The sequence below is a fragment of the Trachypithecus francoisi genome, unplaced genomic scaffold (assembly GCF_009764315.1).
Source record: "Trachypithecus francoisi isolate TF-2019V2 unplaced genomic scaffold, Tfra_2.0 Lachesis_group21, whole genome shotgun sequence".
NCBI lineage: Eukaryota > Metazoa > Chordata > Mammalia > Primates > Cercopithecidae > Trachypithecus > Trachypithecus francoisi.
Genome location: NW_022681467.1, coordinates 26,912,228 through 26,928,298, shown reverse-complemented (window position 1 = coordinate 26,928,298; position 16,071 = coordinate 26,912,228). Strand labels below are relative to the sequence as shown.

Here is a 16,071-nt window from a genome sequence, read left to right as displayed (position 1 = left end):
TGGCACCACTGCACTCCAGCCTGGGCGACAGAGGGAGACTCTGTCTCAAAAAAAAAAAAAAAAAAGAAAAAAAAAAAGAAACCAAAGAGATGGACAAGGACTAGATCTCAGAGGAACTCCCAGATTAACAAATCCTTTTGCACATGTAGGTAGCAGATCCATCCCCAAGTCCTCAGTGTTCTCACAGGCCAATCTCCCATGCATTTTTTGCCCATTTAGTTTTTTGCCATTAACTGGAAGATGCCAGGAATCACTGCTGACATCCTGGAAGGTTCATCCAGCCCTTCCCTCCTACTTCCCCATCCAGGATCTTAAATATTTAAACTGCAGCAATATTGCCTCCAGGTGGCTCAATAACACCAGCTATCACAAAGACAAATTTGGACCTCACATCCAGAACACCTCACTGTCTACTGGGCGGATAAAAAAATCACCATTACCCCTTCCTATTGCTATATTCTTAGAGGTAACTGTTATCCTAAATTTGTACTTATTATCTCATTAGCATTTATTGAAAGTTTTATTATATATGTTTATGTCCCTAACAAAATATTTGTTTACATATACACAATTTTGAACAAGTTATGAACAAATCTTGTTGGAATTTTATAGAATCTAGGGAATAATTAGTATAGAATTGACATCTTTAAGATATTGAGACTTCTAATTCATAAGCATGGTATGTTTCTCTATTAATTTAGGCTTTCTATATTGTATTTCGATAAGGTTTTCTAACTTTTTCCATAAATTCTTGAACATGTTTTGCATGAAATATTCATAGGCACTGAGAAGCACTTTTTCTTTTAATTGTTAGCAGTTTAACTATGATATGTTTAGGTTTGATTTCTTTCCTTTCCTTTTTTTTTTTTTTCGAGACAGTTTCATTCTGTCGCCCAGGCTGGAGTGCAGTGGCAGGATCTCGCCTCATAGCAACCTCTGGCCTCCCAGGTTCAAGTGATTCTCCTGCCACAGCCTTCTTAGTAGCTGGGCTTACAGGTCTGTGCCACCATACCCCGCTAATTTTTGTATTATTAGTAGAGACGAGGTTTCATCATGTTGGCTAGGCTGGTGTCAAACTCCTAACCTCAGGTGATCCGCTTGCCTCGGCCTCCCAAAGTGCTGGAATTACAGACTTGAGCCACCATGCCTAGCAGGTTTGATTTTCTTTGTGTCTATGCTGCTTTGGAGTTCACTGAACTTCTTGTGGATTGATGTCTTTTAACAATTTTGGAAAAATTTCAGCTATTATCTTTTAAAAATGTTTATTCTTCCTCATTCCCCTCTTTAAATTTTTTTTTTTTTGATAGAGACGGGTGGGGGTTGGGCATGGTGGCTCATTCCTGTAATCCCAGCATTTTAGGAGGCTGAGGCAGGCCAAATTACTTGAGCCCAGGAGTTCACGACCAACATGGTGAGACCCCATCTCGGAAAAAAAAAAAAAAATAGAGGAGGGGGGGTCTCATTATGATGTCTAAGCTGGTCTTGAACTCTTGGACTCATGTGATCCTCCTGCCTCAGTCTCCCAAAGTGCTGAGATTACATGTGTGAGCCACTGTGCCTGGTCTCCCATCTCTTCTTCTGGGATTTAATTATATACATGTTAGATCATTTGATATTGTCCCATAAGTCTCGCATGCTGTTATGCTTCTTTTGCATTTTTTCTCTCTGTGCTTTGGTTTGTATATTTTCTAATCTGTCTCTGAGTTCACTGATTCATTCTTCTACAATGCCCTGTCTTCTGCTGTTAAACCCATCCAATAGATTCCTTTTTTTTAAGAGGTGGGGTCTCGTTGTGTTACTCAGGCTGGAGTGCACATGTGGTTATTCACAGCCGTGATCACAGCATACTACAGACTTAAACTCCTGGGCATAAGAGATCCTCCTGCCTCAGCCTACCAAGTAGCTGGGACTACAGGCATGTGCCACCATGCCTGGCTTACCATCCAATACATTCTTAATTTTAGTATGTCTCAGTTTAGAAGGCCCAATTTATTCTTAGAGTTTCCATCATGCTCTTAGTATTCATGCCCTTATGTAGTCCTCTTTCATAGTGACTGGCATGTGACTTGCCAGTGGGACTTCAGCAAATGTAATACAAACAGAAATTTGAGAAATGCCAGATGTTGAGGTTTGCCCATATATGTCAGAAATTGTATTTAAGAGAACTATAGAGATGAAAATAGGTGTTATTTTTTCCCTAAGGGAGAGCATATCCTTTCTTCTGTTAGGCAGTTAGGACTGTTGTTAATATACTTCTGCAAGGCCAGGAGTGGTGGCTCATTCCTGTATTCCTAGCACTTTGGGAGGCTCTTGGCCCCAGCAGTCTTGGAAGAAGCCAAGGTTAACTTCTTTGAGGTGGAGAGGCTATGTGAAGAGAGATATAGTAACATGAATGACCTCTTGAGAATATCAGAAGAACCACTTAATCAATGTGCTGAATTGTGAAAAATAACGAATAGTTGTTATTTTAGTCTACTAAGTTCTGGAGTGGTTTTGTAATGCAGCAGTGGAAAATAATACACTATTTGTGTATTTAAATTCTTCATCCTTTCATTCATTTTATCAATCTTTTCTTCTAATTTCTTTAATATATTTATAACAGTTATTTTAAGGTTGTCTGTTAATTCCAACAACTACTCCATCTGTATTAGTTCGTTCTCATACTGGTATTAAAAAAAACCCTGAGACCAGGTAATTTATAAAGAAAAGAGGTTTAGGCCAGGCATGGTGGCTCACGCCTGTAATCCTAGCACTTTGGGAAGTCGAGGAGGGTGGATCACCTGAGGTCAGGAGTTCAAGACCACAGTGGCCAACATGATGAAACCCTGTCTATACTAAAAATATGAAAATTAGTCAGGTGTGGTGGTACACACCTGTAATCCCAGCTACATAGGAGGCTGAGGAAGGAGAATCGCTTGAACCCGGGAGGTGGAGGTTGCAGTGAGCCGAGATCACTCCACTGCACTCCAGCCTGGGCAACAGGAGTGAGACTTCATCTCAAAAAAAAAAAAAAAAAAAAGAGATTTAATTGACTCATGGCACAAGGAGCATGAAGGCTTCTGAGGAGCCCTCAGGAAACTTTTGAGCATGGCAGAAAGTGAAGGAGAAGCAAGCCTGTCTTACATGGTCAGAGCAGGGGGAAGTGAAGAGCGAGGTGGTGCCACATACTTTTAAACAACCAGATCTTGTGAGAACTCTATCACAAGAACAATACCAAAGGGATGGTGCTAAACCATTCATGAAGGATCCACCCCCATGATCCAATCACCTCTCACCAGGCCCCACCTTCAACACTGGGGATTACAATTCAACATGAAATTTGGGTGGGGACACAGATCCAAGCTGTATCACCATCTTTGGGTCTGCTTCTAATTGATTATTTTTATTCTTGATTATGGGCTATATTTTCCTGCTTCTGTGCATGTCTTATAATTTTAAAATTGTATATTTGTCAGAAATTGTATTTAAGAGAACTATAGAGACTAGAATAGGTGTTATTTTTTCCCTAAGGGAGAGCATGTCCTTTCTTCTGTTAGACAGTTAGGACTGTTGTTAATATATCTCTGTAAGGCCCCATGGGAATGGTGGCTCATTCCTGTATTCCTAGCACTTTTGGGAGACTGAGGCAGGCCAGGAGTTCAAAACCAGGCTGGGTAACAAAGTGAGACCTTATCTCTATAAAAAATAAAAATTTAGAACAAAATACCTCTGCAGACCAAGATGACAAAGTGTTCTTATTTCTTGTGGTGCAAGGTAAGTTGTGGGATTTCAAAGTAATGACTTATTAGATGATAATGAAGGTATAGAGATTAATTATTACAGTTAATAATATAACCAAAGATAGTTTGTAAGAGGACAGTAGAATCACTGAGAACAAATTGCATGAATCTCTGAAAATGAACATACTTATATCTGTTTTTTTTTTTTTTTTTTTTTTTTTTGAGACGGAGTCTTGCTCTGTCACCGGGCTGGAGTGCTGTGGCCCAGCTCACTGCAAGCTCCGCCTCCCGGTTTCACGCCATTCTCCTGCCTCAGCCTCTCCAGTAGCTGGGACTACAGGCACCCGCCACCTCGCCCGGCTAGTTTTTTGTATTTTTTAGTAGAGACGGGGTTTCACCGGGTTAGCCAGGATGGTCTCGATCTCCTGACCTCGTGATCCGCCCGTCTTGGCCTCCCAAAGTGCTGGGATTATAGGCTTGAGCCACCGCGCCCAGCCGAACATACTTATATCTTAAGCCTTCTACCTTAAAAAATTCTACACAAGAGCACATAAGCACATCTTTCGTTAGCTGCCAGAACAATTATGTCATTATATGTCATGGAGATTCCAGAAAATTCCACTATACACTTGCGAAAGAGAGAGCTTAAAAATGTAAAAAATGTCGGGAGGCCGAGGTGGGCGGATCACAAGGTCAGGAGATCGAGGACATCCTGGCTAACACAATGAAACCCCGTCTCTACTAAAAATGCAAAAAAAAAAAAAAAAAAAAAAAAATTAGGCGGGCGTGGTGGCGGGCGCCTGTAGTCCCAGCTACTGGGGAGGCTGAGGCAGGAGAATGGGGTGAACCCGGGAGGTGGAGCTTACAGTGAGCCGAGATCGCGCCACTGCATTCCAGCCTGGGCCAGACTTTGAGATGGAGCGAGACTCCATCTCAAAAAAAAAAAAAAAGTAAAAAATGTCTTATTATTATTGTGAAAACAGTTTTGACATCCCAAACCACCCGAAAGGCACTCCTGACAGCTGCTGGGCTTCACTAACAGGCAAATGCAGGGATCAGCCAGAGGTGTTTATTGATAGAGTGTGGGAATCCACTGGGTAACTTCATCTGCATTTTCACGGCTTCAGGCTTCAAGGCACTTAAAATGGCCACCACCTTTCTTTTGGCTGGTACTTGGGCTTCACGCAGCACATTTTACTATTTAGGCAGTAAACATAGACTCTTTCCTTCTTGGAGCATCTGTGACGGCATTTGCCATAAAGATTCCAGCATCTTTGGGTGCCACCTGACACAAAGCAGAAAAAAGAAGGGAGACAGTGTCAGTCCTAAGAAGTAGGCTCTGGATTTGAAAGGTCTGTAAATGGATGGAAACAGATGTGATACAAGGTCCGTTGTTTCCCTTGCCTTCGACCCTTTTCACCTATCACTGTTTTTCCTTTACTCTCTGTTTTTTGCTCCCCACCTTTGACTGAGAGAGTGACCTTGGTGTACATCAGCTGAATAAAGCCTGTTATGTGAGTGGTGTTTTTTTTTTTTTTTTGACGAGTCTTGCTCTGTCACCCAGGCTGGAGTACAGTGGAATGATTTTGGCTCATTGCAACCTCCTCGTCCCAGGTTCAAGGGACTCTCCCACCTCGGTTTCCCTGAGGAGCTAGGACCACAGACATGTGCCACCATGCTTGGCTCACCCTCTAGTCTTTAAGTGCCTTTCTGTGCATGTGCAAGAGGAAACTACCAAAGGCCTGGGGGAAAAATAGCAAACACCAAAAAGAAGTAAGCAAAACAATTCCCAGTGATTGCACAGGTCTGGGAATAGCTTGTGTTTCCACCTGCCTGAGTGGAAAGACCCTGTAAAATTTGCAGCATTTGGTACTCAGAAGGCTATTGCCTTAGTAGAGGGGGCTAAATTAACCCTAGACTAAAGAATACCCTGTACCCATCCTAACGAAGCTTAAGAGTCAGTCTCGAAAATATTCATCTGATTCCCACTACCTTAACTGCATGCCAGAAAAATATCTAACACTCTTTAAAGGAGTATAACAAAATACAGAAACTGAAAGTGTAAAAATATTTTTCAGGCATACCAAAAAAAAAAAAAAAAAAAACCAAGAAAATATGAGCCATACTCAGGAGAAAAATAAATCAACCAACACAGAAATGACAATGATGATGAAACTAGCAGACAAGGATGATAAAACAGCTACGATAAATATGCTCCAAGTAGTAGAACAGGTAGAGGAAGCCATGAGCATGATGAGAAGAAATAAAGATGTAAAAAATTTTCATGGCCGGGCTCAGTGGATTAAGCCTGTAATCCCAGCACTTTGGGAGGCTGAGGCGGGTGGATCACCTGAGGTCAGGAGTTTGAGACCAGCCTGACCAACATGGAGAAACCCTGTCTCTACTAAAAATACAAAAAATTAGCTGAGCGTGGTGGCACATGCCTATAATCCCAGCTACTCAGGAGGCTGAGGCAGGAGAATATCTTGAATTTGGGAGGCGGAGGTTGCAGTGAGCCGAGATCGTGCCATTGCACTTCAGCCTGGGCAACAAGAGCGAAACTCTGTCTCAACAAACAAACAAAAAACATATATATGTATATATTCACAAGGAATACTTGAGATGAAACATTAAATATTAAATGAAAAACATACTTAGTAAGATTAATAGCAGGTTAGACTGAAGAAGAAAAGATAAACGAACTTGAAGACATAGCAACAGAAATCATCCAAAATGAAACATGGAGAGAAAAAAGATGGGGGGATAAAAGAGCAGAGTGTCAGAGTACTTGGGACAATAACAAGTAGTCTAACATGCATATAATTGGGATACCAAAAGGAGAGGAGAGGGGAGAGGCATAAAAAGTATTTGAAGAAATAATGGCTGAAAAATTTCAAGTTTGTTGAAAACTCTAAGCCCATTAGAACCATGACCCTTGGTGAACTATGAGCTGAATAAAACCAAAAGAGAAGCATGCAAATAATCAAATTGCAAAATCTTACGAAAGAAAGAAATCTTAAGCCAGAAGAAAAGACACATTTTGTACACAGGAGGAAATATAAAAATGCTAGAAGAGGCTGGGTGTGGTGGCTCACACTTGAAATCCTAGCACTTTGGGAGGCTGAGGTGGGAGGATCGCTTGAGCCCAAGAGTTTGAGACCAGCCTAGGTGTGACCCTGTCTCTCCAGAAAAATAGAAAAATTAGCCAGGTGTGTTGGTGTGCACTTGTAGTCCAGGCTACTAGGGAGGCTGAGGTGGGAGGATCACTTGAGCCTGGGAGGTCGAGGCTGAAGTGAGCTGTGGTCACGCCACTGCACTCTAGCCTAGGTGACACAGTGACACCGTTTCAAGAAAAAAAACAACAACCCAGGAGAATTATTGTCAGAAACTGCACACTAGAAGATAGTAGAGAGAGATCTTTAAAGTAATAAAAGGAAAAAGCCCGGAATTCTTTACAGAGTAAAAATACTCTGAAAGTGGAGAAATAAAGACTTTTTCAGGTATTTGAAAATGGAGAAAATTGATCACTGAAAGCTTTCACTACAAGAAATGTTAAAGGAAGTTATTCAGGCAGAAGAAAATGGTACCAGAGGGAAATCTGGACGTCTACATAAAGGAGTAAAGAGAATCAGAACTCACAACTATGTGGGTAAATGTAAACAACTTTTGTTCTCAATTAAACATTTATTTATTTTTATTATTTTTTTTTGAGATGGAGTCTTGCACTGTCCCCTGGGCTGGAGTGCAATGGCGCAATCTCAGCTCACCGCAACCTCCGCCTCCCAGGTACAAGCGATTCTCCTGTCTCAGCCTCCTGAGTAGCCGGGATTACAGGCATGCACCACCACACCTGGCTAATTTTGTATTTTTAGTAGAGATGGAGTTTCTCCATGTTGGTCAGGCTGATTTCGAACTCCTGATCTCAGGTGATCCTCCCGCCTCGGCCTCCCAAAGTGCTGGGATTACAGGCGTGAGCCACCACCCCGGGCCTATTTTTGTTTTTTTTTGAGATGGAGTCTCACTCTGTCGCCCAGGCTGGAGCACAGTGGCGTGATCTTGGCTCACCACAGACTATGCCTCCTGAGACATTTCTTTAAAAGATAACTGTTTAAAGTAAAATAACAGCGTTGTACTGCGGAGTTCATAGCATACATAGAAGTGAAATGTATGACAATAACACAAAGGCTGGGGGAGGTGAAATGGAAGTACAATATACTGTTTTAAGGTTCTTACACAATGTGTGAATTGGCATGTTTTTATTTGAGGTGAGACTGGGGTGAAGATGTCTGCTATAAAACTTAGAACTAATTCAAGACCTGGCGCAGGAACTGCACAAGACCAGCCTAGACTGTCTCGTCACTCCAGATAGCCAGTGTGAACCTGTGAAACTGCGTTTATTAATTAACAAAAGAACAAAGTGCTGAGAAACCCTCTTTTCTCTAATCACAACTCTCGGAAACTTTGTACTTGAAATCATATCAGCAAGAAGGAAATGTTATATTCTTCCCCCAGGAACTGAGCCTTTCAGTACAGAAAAGCAGTCTTGATTTCAGAGCCAGGTGCTGGTGTCAGATAAGGGGTTTTGGAAGACAAAATTCCACAACTCTCCTCATTTTGTACTTTCCATGGAAACGGGATCCTGAATCCATTTCTCAGCCTAGGCCTAATGTTAATTCCTTTACACTTTGCCCTGTGGCCCTCCCTTGCCTTGAAGTCTATCAGACCCTGCTTCATTTCCATTATACTTGGATCTGCCCTTTCCCTTCATCCTACAGTAACCCTATTTTTTTCTTCATTTGGTGACTCCTCCTGCGCCCCCAACCACCCACAGACCCTTTGGTGTGCAGTTTCCTTTGCTGTGGTAAGTTAATAGATCTAACTGTCAGACTGCTGGTGTGTCCTTGTGGTCTTTGTAAGATGGACTTGATCACAAGGAAGCTGTCAAAGATTACCAGGGATATGTAAAATAATGCTCGAGGGTCATATTAAAGAGGCTCCCCCAGCCACGGATGGGACAATTGCAGTTTCTGTAAGAATGAAGATCGTAATGAATGCTAATTCATTAAATATATTTAAATCCATGTATTTTTAATGATATAAAAATTATTTTGTTGGCCAGGTATGGTGGCTCATGCCTGTAATCCCAGCACTTTGGGAGACTGAGGTGGGTGGATCACCTGAGGTCAGGAGTTCGAGACCAGCCTGACCAATTTGCTGAAACCCCCATCTTTACTAAAATTACAAAAATTAGCTAGGTGTGGTGGCGTGTGCCTGTAATCCCAGCTACTTGGGAGGCTGAGGCAGGAGAATCGCTTGAACCTGGGAGGTGGAAGTTGCAGTGAGTCGAGATCACGCCACTGCACTCCAGACTGGGTGAGAGAGTTAGACTCCATCTAAACAAAATGAAACAAAAAATTATTTGGTCACAACTGGGGGAGATAGGACAATAGATTGTTTCTTGCAGATTCATAAATAAAGAGAAATCATCAAGCATGTGTTCTGTCTTTCCTACATGAACTGTACTGCTAAGAAATCAAATAGTAGACAATGAGGAGTATCTTTTTCATATGACTGTTCCAGTTAAATAGAGAATATCACTTAATAGAATATTATCATTTTGTAATGGCCAAAAAAATTAATGGATCTAGGCTTTGAGCATCATTGATTCCTATTGTCCTAAAAGACAGACAACCAGATATTATGTGCCTCCTAATGAAACAACATATAAAAACATAAAAAACTGGAACTTTTGCCAAAATGGGAGAACTTGAGCCTGATCAAACCTCTGGATACATATGCTAATTTGCAGGAAATGCAGAGGTCAGAGGAACACGTTGAATTTTACCTTGAGTATGCAATCAGCAAAATTTATACTGTGGAAAGTTATAGATCAAATGACTTATGTATTTTCCACAGATAACTTGTAAAGATAAGAAAGGGATGACTATGGAACCAGTAAATTTAAAAATTCAAGGAATCTAAAGAGATATCAGATTTTAACAGTATAAATAGGGTGTCTAGGGATGCACCCCTAGCAATGAGACTGTAAAGGAATGTAGAGAACTGATTGCTATAAAAGTCAGGAGAGTGCTCAATTTGGAGGATGAAGACAATTGTGATGGATGGAATAGGTGGAGACATTTTTGGGCTGACTGTCAATACTCTGTTCATTGACCTGCACGGTGGTTACAAGGATGTGCACTTATAACCTCCATTAAGCTGCACACTTGTATTACGTGGTGTGCAGTACCTGTGATTCTGTGTTTTAGTTTACAAAAAGATAAGGAAAAAGCGACCATTTAACAACAAAATCTCAATTTTTAATTTAAGAGTGTCAAGAGGAACTATTGGTGAGTGAGGGGAATGACATTCATACACATTTTTTAGCATCTGTGGAGGCTACTGAGCAATAACTTACGCATTTTAAAGCTATACACAGTCTTTACCTAGCAATTCCTTTCCAGATGTCTACACCAGGGAAATACTCACATATATAGACTGAGAGGCCTATACATTGGAGATAAAACTATACATGAACGAGACACCTACCCTCAGAGAACTTCCAGTCAAATCAGGGGAGAAAGAGCCGTTAAAAAATAGATACCCAGATATTTGATTAACTAGAGTCTGGTGAAAATTATAAAGAAAGAACTCAGGGTGCTGTGAGGATGTATAATGGAAGGGCAGGTGTCCCACCTAAATCTCATCTCTGCTGGGTTTCTGGGCTTTACATATGTCTCCTGAATTCCCACAATTAACCTAACAGTGAGTATGACAATATTTTGAAAATATTAAAGTGATGCATATTTCAATCCCCTTTAATCATAAGATCCATTGATTGTCATAAAGCAGAATTGGGCAGAGTTTCTGGGTTTTGGGGGAATGGTGAACAACAGAACAACAAACTCATTGCTCAGCTTAAATGAGATAAGGGTTGTGCATAGAAAGACAATTTTAAGGACCAACATTTATCAAGGAAGTTCAGGGATTTCCAAATTTCAAAGAGCTCCTTTATACATTATTAGGTGAACCTGGTGGGTTCAGACAATACCACTTCACCATAAGCTATAGGAGGCTAAAGCTGAGGGTCAGGCTAAAGTAGCTCCCATTTAACCTCTGTCACCACTACCATACCCAATGGGAAGTAGAGGGGAAATACTCTGCCCATAATTTCCAGGGAAGCTGGAAGTTTAAATCCAGCTCCTGCAGCAGCAGCACTGGGCCTGAGAGCCCTGCTAGAACCCATGCCTCATTCTGCCAGCCTGATGGTGGACGCACCAATAAGCTAGGGACAAAGACCTTTCATGTGTCTCCCGCTAGCCATCTACTGGTTGACCTGAACACTCAGGAAGTAGAGATAATTAATGTGAGAAAAGTAGGGGCAAGAGAGTTTCTTGCTATGAATGCCCAGATTGGTCGGAAAAAATTGCCAGTGCAGAGGACACTTACTCTTTGCCTCTTAGAGCATAGCTCAGGGAAACTGGTAGCTCTTTAGAGAAATTCTTGTCTTTAGCATGGATACAGCACCGCATGGTGCTACCTGAAGGAGGATTAGAAATGGCTGAGGGAAGTGACTGAACATCGCTCTTAGTTCTCTGTTGAATAAAATAGACCCAGAAGGTCCCCAAGTTCCCTTATCTCTGGTTGAGATAGGAAAACCAGTAAGGGACCTGCCAAGAGTACACCCCTAGTGCAGAAGGCAGTAAGGGAGGGTGTGAACAGCCTCAACTTGGGGACCAGATGGAAGATCTGGCTGAGATGAAGGGTCGAGTCAGTGGGGACCCCAAAAGGGCTAAGAGATTTCATCAGTCATGAAATCCAGTAGTAAGTGCTAGCAGGATGCTCACTGACCACATCCAATGAGGGACGTGATCCCAGAAGTCCGTAAGGGTCCAGCACAGGACCCGACACCACCTCCTTATGTTCCTGTCCCAGGGCCCTTACATTTGCCGTTTTCCCCAACTTGAATTTCCTTCCCTACATATCCACATGGCTCACCCCAGTTGTTCCCTCAGCTCACAGTAAGACATTCCATGAGCACCCCCTTAAAAATGGCAATGACTGGGTATGGTGGCTCAAGCCTGTAATCCCAGCACTTTGGGAGGCTGAGGCAAGCAGATTGCTTGAGGTCAGGGGTTCAAGACCAGCCTGGGCAACATGGCCAAACCCTATCTCTACTAAAAATACAAAAATTTGCCAGGCGTGGTTTGCCAATGCGCCTGTAATCCCAGTTACTCGGGAGGCTGAGGCATGAAAATTGCTTGAATCCAGGAGGTGGAGGTTGCAGTGAGCTAAGATCGTGCCACTATACTCCAGCCTGGGTGACACAGCGAGACTCTGTCTCTAAAACAAACAAACAAACAAACAAACAAAAAAATGCAAATCACCTTCCCCTTCCCCTTCCCCTGGTGTTCACTATTCCCTTTCCTGCCTATTCTGCTCACTGTACTCATCACCTGACATACCATATGTTTCATTTATTTTTCAAATTCTTTGGGTCCTCTAGTAGAAGGTAAGCTCCAAGAGGACAAGATTTTGCTTATCTTGTTTTATTTTATTCACTGCTCTACCTCTAGCACCCATCACAGTGCTTGGAACAAGAAATCCATTCAACTATATTTACTGAATGAAGCAATTAATTATTTGATGACATATCAAGTTACTTTTCCCTATAACCAGATACTATCACAGGAAAGAGAAGGGGTGATGGAAGAAAGATACACGCTGAAAGACTCAACACTTATTCAAAAGAGATTGAATTAGCTTAGAAATCATTTTAAAGCAGAAACTATAAATATTGAACTGCTGAGTTCAGGCCCAGCCCTTAGGTGCCTTGTCACCCTGGGTTGTAAGTGCTATTTAACTGTCTCCTCTAGTTTGCTCCCCTGGTGCCATGTCATTTATCTCTGTCGTCCTGCTCCTCCCACCACAAACACCCACAGTCAGAATGGAAGTTCCTGGGAAAGTTTGGTGAGTTATGGAAAATAAAGAAGACATATTTCTTTTGCAGACCAAAATTTCAGTGTTCAGTGTTGTTCCCTCAACCTGACATTATTACACACTTGATGTTATTGCAGTTTGAGAAATGAGGAAATTGATACTCTGAGCAGCTGAGCTTCTTGTTGGGGGTCACAGAGTCAGAAAATGATGGGGCAGGTTTTAAGCCGGGGTCTGGGCTTTCCTGTCTACTCCAGGTAAGTGGTGTTTTAGGGCCTCAGGAAGACACAAGGACTGAGATCAGCTTGTTTAGGAAAGGCACACGTTTCCGACTCTAGAAAGGTTAGCCGACAGCCTCAGGGTGGGTGGAAACTTCTGCCAGATGAGCAGGAAGGGGTAGGTGGCTCATGCTGGAATTGCTGGGTGGTAGGTCTGACCAGGGTCCTTCTCTGTTTAAACCCTCCCATGGGTCCCTCACCTGGCATTCAAGGCCCACGGAGACCTGGAACTTGAATGCTTCCTCAGCTTTACCCCCGCCTCTCTCCTAACCCACCCCTCCATGTTATGCAGGTCCCGGAAGCTCCCATGCTCTCTCCTGCATCTAGACTTTTGCGTAGGCTGACCTCTCTGCCTGGGACACCCTTCTGCTTTCTCCTCTTCTTCCTTTTCTATTTTTGACTCACTTTTTAGGACTTAGGATATCTCTCCAGGAAGACTCTCCTTTCCCTCAGCCTGGGCTGGACCATGTGTGCCCAGCCCCCTGGTTTCCCACTGTCACAGCCGTGTCACCCTGGGTTGTAAATGCTATTTAACTGTCTCCCCCAGTTAGCTCCTCTGGCGCCATGTCATTTTTCTCCATGGTCCTAGCTTCCAGTGCAGTCTGGCACAGAGACAGCTACAGTACAAATGAGTTTTCTCTCCCATTAAGGTGGCTGTGATCTTCACAAAGCTTCATTCATTCTGGGGAATATTTTGCAAAAGGCCCAGACCTGCCTCTCCTCTTTCCTGCTTCTCTTGCTCACCCCCCCACTCCTCCTCACACACTAGGCCACCCCCACATGCTCCCTGGAGCTGGGCAGGAAGAGGAGGGATGCAGCGGCTGAGAGAGCAGTTCTGGATGTCGTAGTTGGCATCTATCAGCTGGCACCTGCTGCTGGTGAGGCGCCTCCTGCCTCCTATACGTGGTGCCAGATGGCAACCTGCAGCCCATCCTTCTAACCCTTGGGATTCCCTGACCAGGCTTTAGTCTCCAAGCCCTGCCCCTTCCTCGAGGAGGTCCAGGTTACCTGGAGTCAGCTGGGATAAGAGCAGCAGCACAGTCAAAGTCAGCAAAAGGAGCTTCATGGCTAAGGCAGCCCAAAGTGAAGCTGCAAGTCTGATGCCACAGCTGAGCTAATGGGAGAGGGGGAGTGCCTGGCCTGTGGCTCACGCTCCCTCAGCTGCCCACGGGTACAGCCCTCACACTCTGACTGGACACGCCTCCCCTTGTCATTTAGGTCAGCAGGGAGAGATCAGCCAACAAGGTCCAGGGCCCAAGACTTAATACCTCCCGTCCTTCCACCCAGCTCCAAACTGCCTGAACCCAGTGACCAGCAGGAGGCGCCACAAACACCAGCTCCAGAAGGTCGGGGAAGACGGCAGTTTTGAAGAATAAATACAAAGCAACAGGTAGATGAGCTTAAATGGGGTTCCAGGTGGAGGAATGTCTGTACAAAGGCTCATGTTGGTGTTGAAAATGAGAAATAAGACATAACCGGAGCAAAAACTGAGAGGAAAACGGCAGAAAGAGATGAAGCTCCGAGTACCAGCCTGTCTATCACAGCCCCCTGCTGGGTTCTAACATGCGGTGGACCTGCCCTAGGGCCATCCTTCCCCTTCCGCAGAGATCTGAGAACCAACCACTCAGAATCCATCTTCTGAACTCGGGTTTTGAAAACTCATTCTTGGTGGGGCACGGTGGCTCATGCCTGTAATCCCAGCAGTTTGGGAGGCCAAGGTGGGCGGATCACTTGAGGTCAGGAGTTCGAGACCAGCCTGGCCAACATGGTGAAACCCTGTCTCTACTAAAAATACAAAAATTAGCCAGGCGTGGTGGTGCACGCCTAATCCCAGCTACTCGGGAGGCTGACGCAGGAGAATCGCTTGAACCTGGGGAGGCTGCAGTGAGCCGAGATCACTCCACTGCACTCCAGACTGGGTGACAGAGTGAGACTCCGTCTCAGAAAAGAAAAGAAAAGGCATTCTTTAGTTCCCTCAGCCCTTGGATGGTAGCTGCATCCTGTAATGACTGTTTCTCTGACCGGACCCTGCTTGAAACAGATGTCAAGGGTATAAAAGCATACAGAGGGATTACAAGGGGAAAAAAACAACAACAACAGTGAAAGCCATTTCTGAAGTGGCAGAAAACAGTCAATGGGGTTGAAAACTGAAAGGTAAGTGAAAGAGTGAGGTCAGCATGTGAAAATAATTCTTTTTAAAACACTTACAATGAAGAGGAGAAGAGACACTGGCTAGGAAGGGACTCACTGGAAAGCCTAGAAGTCCACCTTTTCTGTGCTGTTCATTTTTGGTGAGGAGGCTCATTTCATTTCATTTCTTTTTTCTGAATTTAATTTAATTTAATTTTTTTTTTGAGATGGAGTTTCGCTATTGTTGACCAGGCTGGAGTGCAATGGCACAATCTCAGCTCACTGCAACCTCCGCCTCCCAGGTTCAAGCAATTCTCCTGCCTCAGCCTCCCAAGTAGCTGGGATTACAGGCATGTGCCACCACACCTGGCTAATTTTATATTTTTAATAGAGATGGAGTTTTTCCATGTTGGTCAGGCTGGTCTCAAACTCCCAACCTCAGGTGATCTGCCCACCTCAGCCTCCCGAAGTGCTGGGATTACAGGCTGAGCCACCACGCCTGGACCTTTTTTCTTAATTTTAAAAACCATTTTTAATTTTTTTTGTTTTTGTTGCTGTTTTGGAGACAGGGTCTTGCTCTGTTGCCCAGGCCTGGAGAAATAATGTATCTGTTGGATTCTTTTCTCCCTAAAATAAGAGATTCTCCCACTATCTGAAATGCCAGGATATATGGAGGATTTCTGTATTGAGAGTGACAGAGGCAGAGTTGAAAATATTGGGTAACTAGTCCTGACTCTGCTACTAGCTTTCTACGTGACCTTGGCCAGAATTACTTTTTTTTTTTTTCCTCTGGTCCTCAATCTCTTCAATTAAGGATTTGGGGCAGATGTGCAGTAGGGATCAATATATTCATCATATTATATGGTTCTCTATATAAAAGACATAGAAAGTAAAAGAATACAGCAATCCAGGTTTTCAACACCAAAACAGGGCAGGGTAATTGGATTTTCACATAAGGATTCTCTAAGCTGCCCTCATCAGCCCCCAAGTTTCTGAACCACTTATAT

General features: G+C 43.4%; 1 protein-coding gene across 1 annotated transcript; it reads right to left on the bottom strand.

Moving 5' to 3' along the window:
• Nucleotides 1-4,774: 4,774 nt before the first annotated feature.
• On the bottom strand, nucleotides 4,775-14,108 carry DEFB123 (defensin beta 123). Its single transcript, XM_033186014.1, has 2 exons — nucleotides 13,943-14,108; nucleotides 4,775-5,004 (listed from the first exon to the last, which is right to left on the bottom strand). Exons 1-2 carry the CDS (start codon nucleotides 13,998-14,000, stop codon nucleotides 4,859-4,861), a joined length of 204 nt encoding a protein of 67 aa, XP_033041905.1. The 5' UTR covers nucleotides 14,001-14,108; the 3' UTR covers nucleotides 4,775-4,858.
• Between the last annotated feature and the right edge of the window lie 1,963 nt (nucleotides 14,109-16,071).